This window comes from Talpa europaea, assembly GCF_964194135.1.
Source record: "Talpa europaea genome assembly, chromosome: 5".
In the NCBI taxonomy this organism is placed as follows: Eukaryota; Metazoa; Chordata; class Mammalia; order Eulipotyphla; family Talpidae; genus Talpa; species Talpa europaea.
The window spans coordinates 56,764,218-56,779,988 of record NC_140071.1 but is presented as its reverse complement, the minus strand read 5'-3'; the positions used below and the strand labels follow the sequence as shown (position 1 = coordinate 56,779,988).

The 15,771-nt window shown below is 32.3% G+C and overlaps 1 protein-coding gene across 1 annotated transcript in view; it reads left to right on the top strand.

Annotated features, from left to right (window-relative positions):
* IPO11 (importin 11) overlaps positions 1 to 15,771 on the top strand; it is a gene marked incomplete at its 5' end in the record, with an annotated part of 133,096 nt that overhangs the window by 64,044 nt on the left and 53,281 nt on the right. Inside the window, 4 exons of the mRNA XM_084233994.1 lie at positions 1,591 to 1,706; positions 5,978 to 6,054; positions 9,470 to 9,549; positions 9,984 to 10,064. Coding sequence (XP_084090120.1) covers positions 1,591 to 1,706; positions 5,978 to 6,054; positions 9,470 to 9,549; positions 9,984 to 10,064 — 354 coding nt within the window. The remainder of the gene's footprint in view (positions 1 to 1,590; positions 1,707 to 5,977; positions 6,055 to 9,469; positions 9,550 to 9,983; positions 10,065 to 15,771) is intronic.

Genomic DNA, 15,771 nt, shown 5'->3' with positions numbered 1-15,771 from the left:
AAGGATTTTTCTTGCCTGTCCTCTGTGGGATGCTGTGTTCTGTACCTCTTTTTGTTGTCTTTTACTTCCTCTTACTGTTCGAGTCCATGATAACTTTCCCAATTTCTGATATATTTCTTTTTGAGCTTTCACTTTATTATCGATATTGTCATACAGCTGTGAGCTGAGAGTATTCATATTTACTTACAGCTGCATATTTGGGATTCAACATATTCTTCATGTCACTGTCACATAGGCGAATGTCTTTAGGTTTTAATTGACAATGTTATATTTTTAATTGTTACTCTTTTTAGTTTTATTAATGCTAGCATATTGTGCTAATTGGGATGTGCACTATAAATAGAGTCTAATTTTCTAGGAAATTTTAAGTCTATTTGATAATGACTAATCTTTCTCAATGTCGTTTCTCTTTTATTCTGTTAAAAATTGAGCTGTGGAGAGTGCTTCTATATTAAATGTGGCATTTTTATAATCTCTTCCTTTGGAAACATCTTTAATAAATTATTTTAGTTGATTTTTAGTTACAGAAAGCATCAAACTTATAGTTAACATATTTAAAGATGAGCTTTATATATATCCACTTATTTGTTCCCCACAGATGAAGAAATTTATGTATATCATCAAAAGAAGAATACATATATATTTTGTTGCATTGTAGTTTGCAGAGATTTTAGTTATTATTCTGGATTAAAAATTGATCTTTTTATCTACTTTGTTTTATTTCAGAGTACTCATATTTAGTGTGATACATTGAGTCATCCTCTATTAATTAGGCAAACTAAAATTTTAGATAAAACCCCTTTTTTCATCTTTGTATTCTTGGCTCATTAAAATATTAACAAAAAGTCTTCATTAAAAACATCATGCATACATATTTTTAGAAAACCCTACAAAAAATTAAAAGAAGAAAAAAATCTTCTTACCCCTTTCCAACATCCTTTCTCCTTCGCACATTAAACTAGTGTTAACAATTTTGTTTTCTGTTTGCTCTGAAGAGACATTTTATGAATATACCTACATATACAGATGTGGTGATATTTTTAAAAAATTCTTTGGCATGTGAAATTTTTATGCACATGATTTTGCACCTTTTAAATCCCATTCATAATTATTCTTAAGAATGTTTTCATTCCATGACTAATCCTTTTTCATGGCTACTCAGAATTCTAGAATGTGAATGTACCATAATTTAATTATCTTACTGATGAACATTGAATTGGGTTCATTTTAGGCCATTTATATGGGTGAGATGATTTATAAAATTTAAAATATCAATTTTAATACCTCTTCAACAGAGAAGAAAAATTAAAATTTCTGTGTTAGAATCCTTTAAAACAAACAGATGTGTTTAGCCTTGGCATATATGGTTTTACTACCATTTGGCAATTGAACAATATTTTTTTGCTAATTTGTTTTCAAATTGTAAATAGAACTACTTTGTTTTTGTAGTGCTTATAATTAGGATCCTCCTTAAAAAAATCAGATTTATTTTTTATGAATTGTTTTAGCGTTTTTTATATAATAGGTGATTTTTGGTGGGAATGGAACCGTAGAGTGTCTTATGTTAAGTTTTATTTATACTTCCCATAGGGATTAGGAGCAGACAGCAAGAACCTGTACCCTTTCCTGCTCCCAGTTATTCAACTGAGTACAGATGTTTCCCAGCCTCCACATGTTTACCTTCTGGAAGATGGTTTAGAATTATGGTAAGAGGAAAAAACTTGATACCATGGATCTTATTTTTTTTCTGACCTTCCCCATTCTCATGCCAATAAAACATAGGTCATGTGCTAGGACTTAAAGACTCAACTTTTATAAACAAAAACATAAAAATTGTTCCCTGAATTGAGATTCATAATAACTCCATTTTTTCTTGGCGGCTGTTACTCAGTATAGACTTATCACTAGTCAAAGTTAAAGGGAAAGTTTCAGTTAGGACTCAGCTGCATTTCATTTTTTAGAATTTGAGGTATAAAAATGGAGATCTTGTTAAATTTTCAAAACTGAAAATTGACTTAAAATTTCCAGTCTGTTAAATGAGATGCTTTGAGGATGTTGAGTTTTTCCAACCTCTTACTACCTACTCAGTAAGTACTGAGATAATATATACCTCAACCCCAAATGTTAGTCCTGCTTGACTTGGTGTTTTACAGATACATAGTATTTATTGTTAACAGATTTAAAATGAATTGCCATTTCTGTAGCAGCTCAATGCTGCAAACCTATTTCATGACGGCTCATTATATAAGGGATTGTGCCGTTGCTCCATTAAGCCCATCATATGATAGCAGCAGTTTTCTGCATGGCTAATCTTCATTTAAGTTATAGTTTATAACACAGGAAAAATTAAAAAAATTCTAAGATGTAAACTGACTATTGAAATTTAAAAAGCAAAATCAAGAAATTAGCGATAGAAGAAAATAAATATTGTGGTTCCTTTCCCCCCCTTTTCCCTCTATACTTCCCTCTCTTCTTCCTTCTCTCCCTCTCTCCTGTCCTTCCTTCCTAGTTTGACTTAGGTGTCTAGGAATGAGCAGGTTTTTTTTTTTTTATCCTTGGACATTGTCTTTGGTGCAAATTATAAATTTTATCAGAATGCTAGATGAATGATTTAAAAACACATCTAGTTAGAGGCTTATTAATTAGCAGTTTGGATTTCTCATTATTTCTAGATTGTATTATTTGAACTTAAATGACTTCTGGACAGTTTGATGTAAATAAGCATGTGTCAAAGCTTTTTATATTCATATAGAATACTCTGGATCAAACTTTTTAGATTTCCCAGGCTATTCAGTCTCTCTCTCAGCTATTCAACTCTGTTAGTGCCAAAGCAGTCATCAACAATACATAAAAAAATGGACATTGTTGTGGTCCAGTAAAACAAATTTGCAGAAATAGGGTATGGGTTGGATATGGCACATGAGCTATAGTTTGCCAAACCCTACTCTAGATTGCAAATTAAAGTATTAATCTCTAATATATAGTACTTTCTTTAAGTATGTAGTTACTATATGATGTTGGCTGTTGTAAAAATTAAAAATATTATAGTGAAAAGATAGATTCAGGTACCTACTAGCATTGTAGACAGTATATTAACATGTCATTGAAGGTGTATAAATTTCCTAAGGATTGTATAAACAGGTAATGCTCATTGCTATGCTAATGATAATGTCTCTTCCTAGCTTTTATATATAAATAAAATTAAATTATTAGAACATGCTTAAAAATCACTTAATTTAATAATAGTTAAGATTCTTTAAATTAAAGAATTAGTACACATTTTTAAAATATATTTTTATTAGTGGTTTGGAACTCATTTGGAATTAGATACAGGTGCTAATTCCAGTTGTACCACTGCAATGCTTTTTGTCATCATCTTCTGGGAGGCTCAGTTTCCTTATATTTAAAATGAGGAATTACAGTTCTACCTCATGTGGTGTTTATGATGTGAGATGTTTGTGAAGTTGTTAGCACTTTGTATATGACATTGAAAACCTGAGAATTGGTGAAATTGCTTAGGAAGACAGGCACAGATAGAGAACATTTTGCCAAGTGCAGAATAACATTTTGAGGTCACAAGGAGAGCTGTCTACTGATACAGGAGGAAAACCAAGCCAGCAAAGGGAGAATATTTTCTAAAGGGGAGTAAGTGATCACCTATGTCAGATGTTGCTGATTATCCTAGTAAAACTAGTGCAGAAGTGAATTTGGTCAGAACTGAGAGTTATAGGCTGGAATGTGCCCATCCTAGATTTGTGGGGAGCAATGGAAAAAAATGAGTATGTGGAAGCATGGGAATTTGAAGTTATCAAGGGATCACTAGAACCAGTTGTTTCTGATCATGTATACATGTGCTCATGTTTGTGGTCAGTGTATAATGATGTTTGTGCCATGTATACCGAATCAAACTCTCAGGCTGATAACATTTTTTTCATGGTTTTCCTCCTTTAGATCCATCTTGTTATAGTTTTGTTGATGTTAAATAGCTTTAAAGAACTGGACTTTGCCTTTGATTCTCTTTGTTGTATGATTATTTCCTATTTATTAATATCTGCTCTTTTTATTATAGTTTCTTCCCACATGCTTTAGGTTTTTCTTTATCATTTGATTTATGGCCTAAGATTTAGTTCATTAGTATTTTAGCTGTTTTTCCTTATCTAAACATGTAATACTGTGTTTTAAACAGTATTTGAACACAAGACCCTAAATAAAACAGGTTATTTCATTGTGTTTTGGAAATAGAATGAGTAATAGATACTGGCAAGCAACCAGCATCAGATGGTTGCTTTAGATGCAATATATTCTTGTTCATTAAAAATAAAAAACAATGTGATTTGATTGTTTTTTTGCAGTCTATTCAGGGTTATAAAATTCTCTTTTTATAAAAAAAACTATAAAAAACTTCGAATTGCTGAAATAAACTGTCAGGGTGAACTATACTTTTGATGTATAAAATTCGGCTTTCTAATATTTAGATTTTTTTTCTGCTTATGAGTTAGAACTATTTTTGTGATTCTGTGCTTTTATATTAGGGTTATATTTGTTTCACCAATTTTTTAAAAATCAATTTCTTTATGCTGGAATGTTTTCTGAAATATGGTAACTATTCTATGAATCATTTGAAAATACAATAATGAAGTGAACGAGAAATGGACCCATGATGAGGCTTGAGGAGTAAATCAGAGTTTTGATAACATTATCAGATTGTTTCCTAGTTTGTACTCATTTATTTTGGGTTTTGTTTTCCATATCAGTTAATTTTGATGCTTAGTCTTGTAAGTTACTAATAGAAAAATTTATGTACATTTGCTCTATCTCTGTCACTTTTCAGTTTTAAAGTACTTTCACTAGAGATTTCTCTTTTATTATAAATCAACTATTATAAGTATTAGATTTATAAATTCCATGGCTTTATTCTTTTAAAAAATATATTTATACATGTCTTACATCATTGTTAATTTTTGTACAGTGTTTGGTGTAATACAGGGGCTATTTTGATCTGTACATTTAAAACGTTCACCGTACAAAATTTTGTTATTTTTGTACATTGTTAAAGGAGTAAATAAATTGATTATTAGAATTTTAAATATATTCATGAAGCTTGTAATAAATATATGTGGTGATTACTTTTCCATCTTTTCCCTTTACATTTAAATTTTATCTGATATTAGTATTGTCATGTGGTTTATTTTGTTTAGATTTGATTTAGCTGTATTTGTTCAATTTTTTACTGTAGTTTTTGTGTTTGACATTTACTTATGTCTCTTATAAAGAGCAAATACTTACATTTTGTATTTTTTTAAAATAACAATTTATTCTTTTAATTGTGATAACATTAGGAGACTCTCCATCAGCTATTACCAAATCAACTATAGTGTACTACATAGTCCATTGTACTTCTTTCCCTCTTTGTATATTTTGTATGTTAATGTAACCATATATGCTTTTCTTCAAAAGAAGTTTAATTTTCTTAGATTTATTTGTTGAGTTGATAATGTTTTTTTATCTTATAATTTCTTTTTAAATATTTTTTTGTGGGAATATATTTTCAAGTATATTTCTAAATAATTTTTTTGTGGGAGAGTAAATTTACATTCTCTGCTTAAAAATTCACATGTATAGCTTTGTCTAATCAGTTTTCTTTGAAGGAATATTTCAGTTATATTGGAGAGGAATGTGTCAAGATAATCAAAACAGTGATACAAATAATTTATATTTCTCTTTGACCAACCCATAATAATAATGCTTTTACTTTATAATTTTATTATTGTAAATATTTTAGCATATAGTTACTTGTTATTTTTGCTATGTGCTTAGAAATAATATTCTATAATTTGTAGGTAACTTTGATGAATTTGGTAAATTTTTTTCCTAGAATGACAATTTTTATAACTTCCCATTTTGGGGACATTTTACTTTATTCATTTAGATGGGGCAGTTACAGAAAATGATTTAATCATTTGTTTTTTCTTTCCAGGCTAGTGACTTTGGAAAATAGCCCCTGTATTACACCAGAGTTGCTTCGTATATTTCAGAATATGTCACCACTTCTTGGTATGTATAAAATCATAAACTTTTTGAGTTTTGGACTATATACCTAACTTTAAATTATACCGTCTGTGTTTATTAAAGTCCCTAATATTAGCAAATATGTTGAATTTATGTTTTCTGTATAACTTTTTGGAACTCTTTCTGCTTATTAAAAGTAAATTTAAATTATTAAAAAGTAAAATTGAATTACTAAATATAAGCAAAAATTTTTTTAGGAAACTAATTAAAAATTAAAATTTAATTTTTCCTCACTAAATTTTTGTGTTGAATAGCTGTTCCAGAAAGAACTGAATTGTAAAAATTGTAAAACTGCTTCTATATGTTATGTTTTTATCCATTTTCTTTTGCACAGTGATTTAGTGCTCTGTTGCTCATAGATGAAGTCTATACATATTTCTGATTAACCCAGAGATCCCCAAAATAAAGATTAATAAGTAGGGGAAAATGATTTATTGTTTAGGTGTTACTGATGTGTCTATTGTAAAATCATGAAACTTAATGTTTTAAAGCAATACTTTTTTTTATTTTTATATTCCCCATTCAATTGCAACCCCCTTATTTTGACCCCAATCCCTCCCCTCCATACCCTACCCCCCATAGAATGTCTCTGGTTCATAGTTTTTTGTTGATTTTGATTATCACTTTCTTATAGTTATTCATCTTCCTGGTCCCTTATTTAAGTTTTCTAGATTCCTGCTATGAGTGAGACCATCCGGTATTTTTCTTTTTCTTTTTGGCTTATTTCTCTGAGCATGATCCCTTCCAGCGCCATCCATGTTGCTGCAAATTGCATGTGTTTATCTTTTTTGAATGCTGAGTAATATTCCATGGTGTATATGTACCACATCTTCTTGATCCAGTCATCTATTTTTGGGCATTTGGGTTGTTTCCAAAGCTTAGCTATTGTAAATAGTGCTGCTATAAACATTGGGGTGCAGGTGCTCTTTGGAATTGATGTTTCTGTGTCCTTTGGGTAAATCCCTAGGAGTGGAATTGCTGGATCCTATGGAAGCTCTATGTTTAGTAGGTCCAGAAATCTCCACACAGCTCTTCATAGTGGTTGGACCAGTTTGCACTCTCACCAACAATGCAGAAGAGTTCCTTTTTCTCCACACCCTCGCCAACATTTGTTGTTGCTAGTTTTATTAATATGTGCCATTCTCACTGGTGTAAGATGGTAGCTCATGGTATTTTTGATTTGCATTTCCCTGATTACAAGTGATGTTGAACATTTTTTCATATGCCCGTTGGCCATTTGCATTTCCTCTTCAGAGAAGTTTCTTTTTAGCTCTTCTGCCCATTTTTTGACTGGATTATTTTCTTTGCTGTTGAGTCTCATCAGCTCTTTGCAGATTTTTGTGATCAGTCCTTTATCATTAGTGTTGGGTGCAAAAATGTTCTCCCAGTTGGTGGGGTTTCTCTTTGTTTTTGTTATTGTCTCTTTTGCTGTGCAGAAGCTCTTTAATTTGATGTAGTCCCAGCTGTTTATCTTTGCCTTCACTATCACTGCTTTGGGTGATGTGTCTGTAAAGATGTCTTTGATGTGCAAATCACGTAGTGTTTTGCCTATATTTCCTTCTATGTATTTTATGGTTTCAGGTCTTATGTCTAGTTCTTTAATCCATTTTGAGTTGATTTTTGTGTATGGTGTGAGGTAGTGGTTAAGCTTCATTCTTTTGCATGTGGCGACCCAGTTTTCCCAGCACCATTTATTGAACAAACTTTCTTTGCTCCAATGCATAGTCTTTAAAGCAATACTTTTGACACATGAAACCAAAGAACTGGATACAAAAGAATAGAGTTAAACAAAGAGGGATGGAGGGATGGAGTATAAACTATAAATAGACTCACAGATGTAATCATGCATGCATAGAGCATAACTCTATATCTTGTAGGGCCTCAGATTATTCTCAGAACTCTTGAATCTGTGAAAATAAAAGTTGATCACTTAAATTAGAATTTTCAGTCTGGACAGTATTGGCATTTTAAGTCAGGTATTTCTTTCTTGTGAAAGGCTGTTCCACACATTGTAGTTGAATAGATTCTATTCAACTTTCAACCAAAGTTTCCAGACATTGCCAGATGACTCCTGGGTGCCCAAATTACTCCTATTGGAAAATATTTGACTTAAATTATTCACAAGGTTTGAATCTATTATATGATTGCAATAAAAGCTCCTTGTGATACTAGAACCAGACAATTATTTTATTTTTCTTTAGGATCTTACTAAAAACTCATGGATATAGTCAACATATTCAGTATACCTTCAAATAAATGTATTGATTTTATTTATTTTTAATACCGTATTTACTACTTCCTGTTGATAGCTTGCTCAAGAAAATTTAGTAAAAGCTTTTCTTGGCATGATGGAGGCATGGAAAGTAGTATGAAGTGACTTAATCACTCGAGTAGATGCTTATATTGATCCAGGAATAGTTTATAAAATATTTGTAAGAGATGGCATGATGGTTTTTAAATCGATCCTTCTTAAATTTTGATTTTTTTCTATCATAGACAAAATTGTAGGTGACAGTGATTTAGAAATTCCTTGAGATGCCTGGAATTAGTCGTTCAAAGTTCTTACTTAAATATGGACCCTCCTTATCATGGTAGTGTCCGTAAAACCTACTATTAGTGTTGATCTACTAAACCATGTGCAAAAATTCAGGCTTGAGTGACTTTCCTTCTTGAGGAGAAAGGATAGTATGAATTTTTCATTGTGTAACTTTTATCTCATGTAAAGACTTACGCCTTTTCTTTCTGTCTGTGATTGTGAAAAAATACTTAGATGACAGCTTTTGTTATTTCTTTGCAAAGTCTTTCATTCGCTTAGTAACAAGTTGATCAGTCTTCAGATTTAACTTGCCTATTAAATCTTAAAGTATAGTGCGTTAAAAGTTATGATGGGGGGGGCCTCCCCAGGTGGTACAGCAGTTGAGCGCTGGGCTGCCAGGCCGCCTGCAGCCTCTGAAGCGCCGGTTCATTCTCTGGCCGCCAGCGAGGGACCCACACACACAAAAAAAATGTAAAGTTATGTTGGGTGGGGGGGGAGTTGTCATTTTCTTGTGAAAGTGCGTTAGAAATTCTCACCTGAGTTGAATGTCTTCTAATTTTGCCTACGATTTGAGAACGGTAAAAACCAAGTGCTTTTGCTTATTTTGTCAGAAAAAGATTTTTAATATCTTTTCTATTGCAAGTGAATAGAATTTCTAAAATACTAGTAACAAAAAATGGCAGGTTTTAGGTATAGGTTATTTTGTGGGGTCATTTTTGAGCTGTATAATTAGATACATAAAATATTTTTATCACAATATAAATATACAATGTGTTTTTGGTAAAATCATACTGCTTCAACATTTAATCATACTCAATTTGAACAATTTGCCCTTATTTAAGCAAAAATTTATTATTTTGCCAGAACTCAGTTCAGAAAACCTCAGAACCTGCTTTAAGATCATCAATGGGTATATCTTTTTGTCATCATCAGAGTTTTTACAGGTATGTTTTAATAGTTTTTGCATTATAAAAATTTAATTAGTTTTTGCATTATAAAATTATAATAAAAATATATTTTTATTATTCCCCTTTGAAATCAGGATGCATACTTTCATTATTTGAAAGATTAATCTGTTACTTCAAGGAGGAAAGAGCTTTACCTACTGCAAGGTTAATATGTAGTTTTGTGAATTAAATATTTTGTATATAAAGCATGCTATGTAAATAAACATATATTTATATTTCTGTGAAATTCAGCGTAACAGTAAAGTGTATTTTTAGTACCTAAACTTTTCCTAATGACTTTTGATAGAAACTTTGTTTAGACTTCTAAAACATAGTTCTCAAATCGATTATGAGTCCCAAATTTAATTTTATGTCTATTTTGATATTGCGGATATGCCATATGTATATTTTGATCTTTGATTGAATTTCAGACATATGCAGTAGGTCTATGTCAGTCTTTTTGTGAGCTGCTACAGGAAATTACTACAGAAGGTCAAGTTCAAGTTCTTAAGGTATTGTCATCTTTTAAAATGAATATTATCTTAAGTTTTCCACCTATATTTGTCAAATTATATCTTCATTTAGGTTTGCCTGATTGGCAAGAAAGGGAAGAGTAATTCTAGAATAATTCTGGAATAGTTCTAGTGATCCTTTTACCAGTGTCCAATGGGTTTAATACCTCTTACCAGCGGTGTAAAATTTGACAATGCATATAGATATAAATATGTATATCATATCAGTTAAATGTGTATGCGTGCATATCAGCATGTGTATGTAAATATGTGTTAAACTATATCTTTACATGTATGAATTATATGTGTACATGCACACATATATATGTGATTTTTTTATGGACTTTGGGGAAAGCTGTGACTTAAAAGTACCCCTCCTTTTTTTGAAGTGTTTTTTAACGATTTATTTATGCATACATGACTAGGGTACAGGCCAGAGGTGTGTGTGTGGGGGGAAAGGATTCACCAGAGACAGAGTGGGAACAGAACAGGTGGAATGACTGCTGAGGGGAGCAGCAAGCGAGTCAGGAGAGGTCTGCTGCACTATGTGGATAGCTCCCTGGCCAGCCGGGGATCGAACTCATGCTGCAGTGGCTGCTGATAGCTTCATAGGTTTCCTCTTAACCTCTTGCGTCACCAGGGAGGCCCACAGTTTTATTTTTTTACATGTCTCGGTTCAGTAATCCAACAACCATTTGGAATCTATCCTTGCTCCGTTGTAAATTCTTGGCTCCTTTGTTGTAAATTAGTTTTATTTCTGTTCTCACAAATTCTGTTCTATTGATCTGTGTCCTTTTTCATTCTAGTACCAAGCTGTTTTAATTACTATTGCTTTGTAGTATAGCTTAAAGTGGAGGGAGTATAATACTTTGATTTTTGTCCTTTTATTTCAGGAGTGTTTTTGCTAGTTGTGTAAAAGTATTCCTTTTATTGTTTCTGATTTTTGAGTTGAGAGCTGGTTACGTGATTTTTACAGTCATGACAGAGTAATGTTTTATTTTTATTTATTTATTTATTTTTTAAATAAATTTTATTGTTATATTCCCCATACAATTGCAGCCCCCCCATTCTGACCCCAATCCCTCCCCTCCCGCCCCCGCCCCCCTGAAAGTGTCTCTGGTTCATAGTTTTTTGTTGATTTTGATTTTCACTTTCTTATATTCATTTTCCTGGTCCCTTATTTAAGTTTTCTAGATTCCTGCTATGAGTGAGACCATCTGGTATTTTTCTTTTTCTTTTTGGCTTATTTCGCTGAGCATGATCCCTTCCAGCGCCATCCATGTTGCTGCAAGTTGCATGTGTTTATCTTTTTTGAATGCTGAGTAATATTCCATGGTATATATGTACCACATCTTCTTGATCCAGTCATCTATTTTTGGGCATTTGGGTTGTTTCCAAAGCTTAGCTATTGTAATGCCCAGAGTAATGTTTTATTGTGAGGAAACCTTAGCATTACTTAAGATCCTAAAAACTATTTGATTTCTTACTAGTGAAATAAATTTTAGGACAAAGAGCAAGCACCAAAGTGTTTACTATTATTGGCAACTCTTTCTGCTCACTGTGTGTGTGTGTGTGCAAGTGCCCTTTAATCAGGGATTCACATAATTTTTCTGTAAAAGATCAGATAATAAATATTTTAGACTTTCTGCACTGTATAAGCTTTGTCTTAACTATTTATATCTGCTATTGTAGATTGAATGCAATCATAGATGATATGGAAATGAATGAGTGCTCATGTATTCCAATAACATTTTATTTATAATATCATGTATAGGATCAGATTTGGCCAACGTTTGGCATTGTATTTGTATGTAATGCTGTCTTCTATTTAGTAAAGTCAATAAGAAATCCACAGTTCCTGTTTTTAAGTAAACCTGTTGCTGAGAGGAGGCAAGTAAACAACCTATCTGTATTTAATGTTATGAAAATAGTGTTTTTTGATTAGAGTATATTAAAATCAGTTATTGAACTGTTTAAAAATTCTAGTAAGGCTAGTATAATAAATATTTCTTTTAAAAATTTCCACAGGTGATATTCATGAGCATTTTCTCCTGGGGTCAATTGCTAACTATTCATTTACTTTGTTCTGGGAGTATGAAAATGATCATTTAACCCAGCATTTTATAGAGAGCTTTTCTGAGGGATAAGTAGTTGAGATGAAAGCTGAATCTTGAAAGTTTAGTAGGGGTTCATATTGCCAGATAATATTTTTATTTGCCAATTCTGGCAGCCTTGTAGGGTGAAAAATATAATTCAAGTTTTAAATGCTGCAGAGAAGCAGGGTGGGGACAGTGGTATTACTTAAAACATTTAGTGTCTATAAATTGAGGTCTTGTGCCAGGGTATTAATGTGTTAAATTATAAAGTGATGAGAAAAGGAAGAAGCTCGAGGATATCATTAAGGACTGTGTTTGTTTCCTAAGGCTACCATACAAAGTACCCCATTCTGGGTGGTTTAAAGCAATGGAAATTAATTTGTAATATTTATAGTACTTATATGTCTCACAGGGTTCTGGAAATTAAAATCTCAGGTGTTGGAAGGGCCATATTCTCTCTGAAGACTCTAGAGGAGGACGTGCTCTGTCTTTTTTGTAGTTTCTGGTGTTTGCCAGCAGTCTTTGGTTTCTTTTGTTTGTACTTGGATCACTATAGTTCTCTGCTACCATTGTCACAGAACATTCTGCTGTGTTTGTTTTTTTCTCCTTTTATAAGAATACTAGTCATCAGGGTCCACACTAATAATTTCATCTTAATTATAACTAGTACTTAGAATTAGGGCTTTTACAAATCTCTGTGGAGGACACAATTTAACTTATAACAGGGACTTACTGTTAAAAAATGAAATGAGGTCTTTTATGTATACAGAGGCAATGAGGATAACTTAACCTGAGTAGTTTTTGTAGGTGGACATGACCCACTTGAATGGTGAATGGCTTCAAATACTTTAAGAAATTTGGATTTCTAATCTAAAATGTATGTGGAAGCATTAGCATGGAAAAGGTGCAAGAGTTTGTTTTCTGAAAGAGTTCACAAGAAGGGCAATGACTAAATCTTTAAATGTGATGTTAAGTGACAAGTAGGGAACTAGCATGTAATCTTGGTATTTTCAGTCAAAAAGAAGGCAAGGTTGTCAGACTGCCTGATGCCTGTCACTGAAGCAGAGGCACATTGTAGAGTGACTAGTACATCTGTACTTAGTTTTTGAGGGGAATAGTATTTTTGATCTCATTGTCTTAAATGAATTATATACTACTGATACTAAAGTTGATATTTAAGAATGATTCCATTATATTAGAATAATGACCTTAGGCTTTAAGAGGATTATTATAATTTAGAAAGAAAAGAGTTTTTACGGGAGCTGAAATAAAAAGTTCCCTGGTTAATTCTGATTTTCCTAGGAATTCCATTAATCAAATGTGTTCATTTTAGCACATTCTCAAATTTTCTGTTTTATATTTTAAATCACAATAGAAACTTGGAACAAGTTGCTTTTCAGAACACAAAAACATTTATGGAGAAAATTCCAAATTTGTGTAATGTACAACATTTTCCTTGTAATTTTACTAGAGAGAAATTTATTTGCTTCCACTTTTTCCTCAGAAGTGAAGAAAGTTATGTTATTAGTTGTCCTTCAGTGGTGCCTAACATTTTTTGATTGATTGACTCAGCACAGATTAGTTATCATTCAAATATATTAAAACATCTGTAACATTTAACATGTTGCAGTTTAAACCAATTTCTCAGTAAGCCAGTAGTAAGTTATTTTTTTAAAAAAATTATTTTATTTATTTATGCATATAAGAGCTGGGGTGTAGGCCAGAGATGTAGGGGCTGCGGGAGTGAGAGGTTTGACCAGAGACAGAGTGTGAGCAGAACAGGTGGATCTACTGAAATACACTGCTGAAGGGAGCAGTGGGTGAGACTAGAGAGGTCTGCTGTACCATAGGGGCTATCACCCTCCAGGAGCGAACTCCTGGTGCAGTGGCTGCTGATAGCTTCATTGTGCTGAGACTCAATTACTTGCTCCACCAGGGAGGCCCACCAGTAGGACGTTACTAATATCATATAAATAATTGAATTAAATTTGTAATTTGTAAATTTGTAATTTAAGACTCTTGCTATATAAACATTGCTATAGCTAAATCTGTTTATTGTTTTGAAATCTTAGATTTTATTATTTAGTAAGTGGATTTTAAATAGGAGAATATAGAATTATTATGAATAGATTATTTGTTTTTAATATAAGGGAATATTTTAGGACAATGGAGCTTTTATTCCTGTACTTGAAAGCTGAATGAATGCTTACAACTTTTGACACTTTCCTGTTCTTAGAGTTCCAGTAAAACTATAATAATAGTTAACATTAGCTTATTATTTTCTTTTTTAATACCTCTCAGATACTTTCCTTAATACAGTTATGCTATACAAATTTTAAATGTATTTTTGACTAAATTTCACTTTCACTATTATACTAATTTCTGACAATATCTGAAGTAAGTTCTTTGTGCTTTGAAGCAGAAAATTACAATGTTATGAAAACTGGATAGAGAGACAAATATGCCTGCTTTAGGAGCAAATGGTTAAGAACAAAAATAGACTATTGTATTCTGTGACTCGGAATATGTTATCTAGATGAATACAATTATTCTAAAAATACTCTAAATTATTAACATTTCTTTAATTTGAAATTTGTTGATATGTAGACACACCACTTTCAGTTTAGAAATTTTTGTATTTGTCATGGTCTTATTCAGCAGTAATGATTCAGGTTGCTTTCATTCACTTTAATGAGACTTACTTAAGATGGAACAGGCTTTTTTAAAGTATAATTTATTCTATAACAATATTAGCTAATACTAACATTTACTACCCGCTGCATGTTGTTAAATACTTAACATAAAGTTCATTTAATTCTCACATAAACCTATCTAACTTATTTGTTTCTTCCCCATCTTTATTCCAAATCTAATTGGGAAAAAAAAAGACCTTATTGAAGTCAGATTAATTCTGAATCTCATCTCCTATTGGCTTTTACTTATAAACTGTGTTATCTTTTATCCTTTATCTCTTAGTAGGTAGTATAGCATTTGGTCCACAGTAAAGTTTTTGCATTTTTTAACTTTTCTTTGGACATTCTGTTTACATCTTGCTCTAAATGAGAGGATATTGTCATTCATGGGTACTAGTTCCTTACCATGGGAATGTATTATTTTATTTTTTAAACAATTTTTTTTTTAAAGATTTATTTATTTGTTTATACACGCGCTGGGTACAGTCAGAAGCGCGAGAGTGTGAGAGAATTCACCAGAGCCAGAGCGGAGTTGAGAACAGGCAGACTGAGGAAGTACACTGCTGAGGGGAGCAGCTGGAGTGGCAGGAGAGGTCTGCGCGCCATGTGGGACCCTCACCTGGCGGCCGGGGATCTAACCGGCGCTGCAGCCTCGCAACCTAGCGCTCAACCGCTGCCCCACCAGGGAGGCCCACCATGGAAATGTCTTAAACTGCATGAAAGTATGTATTTGTCATAATACTTGGAGTAGGCTACTTACACATTATGAGCAGAGACTGGCGAGCCTAAAAGCACCTCCATCTGTGGAATAGTCCTGTATAATAAATAACTTGTTTGATTAAGAATTCTGATAAGTCAATTGTGAGAAATATTGCTAAAAGCTTAGAGAGAAAACTGGTTTTGCCTTGAGTTTAGTAC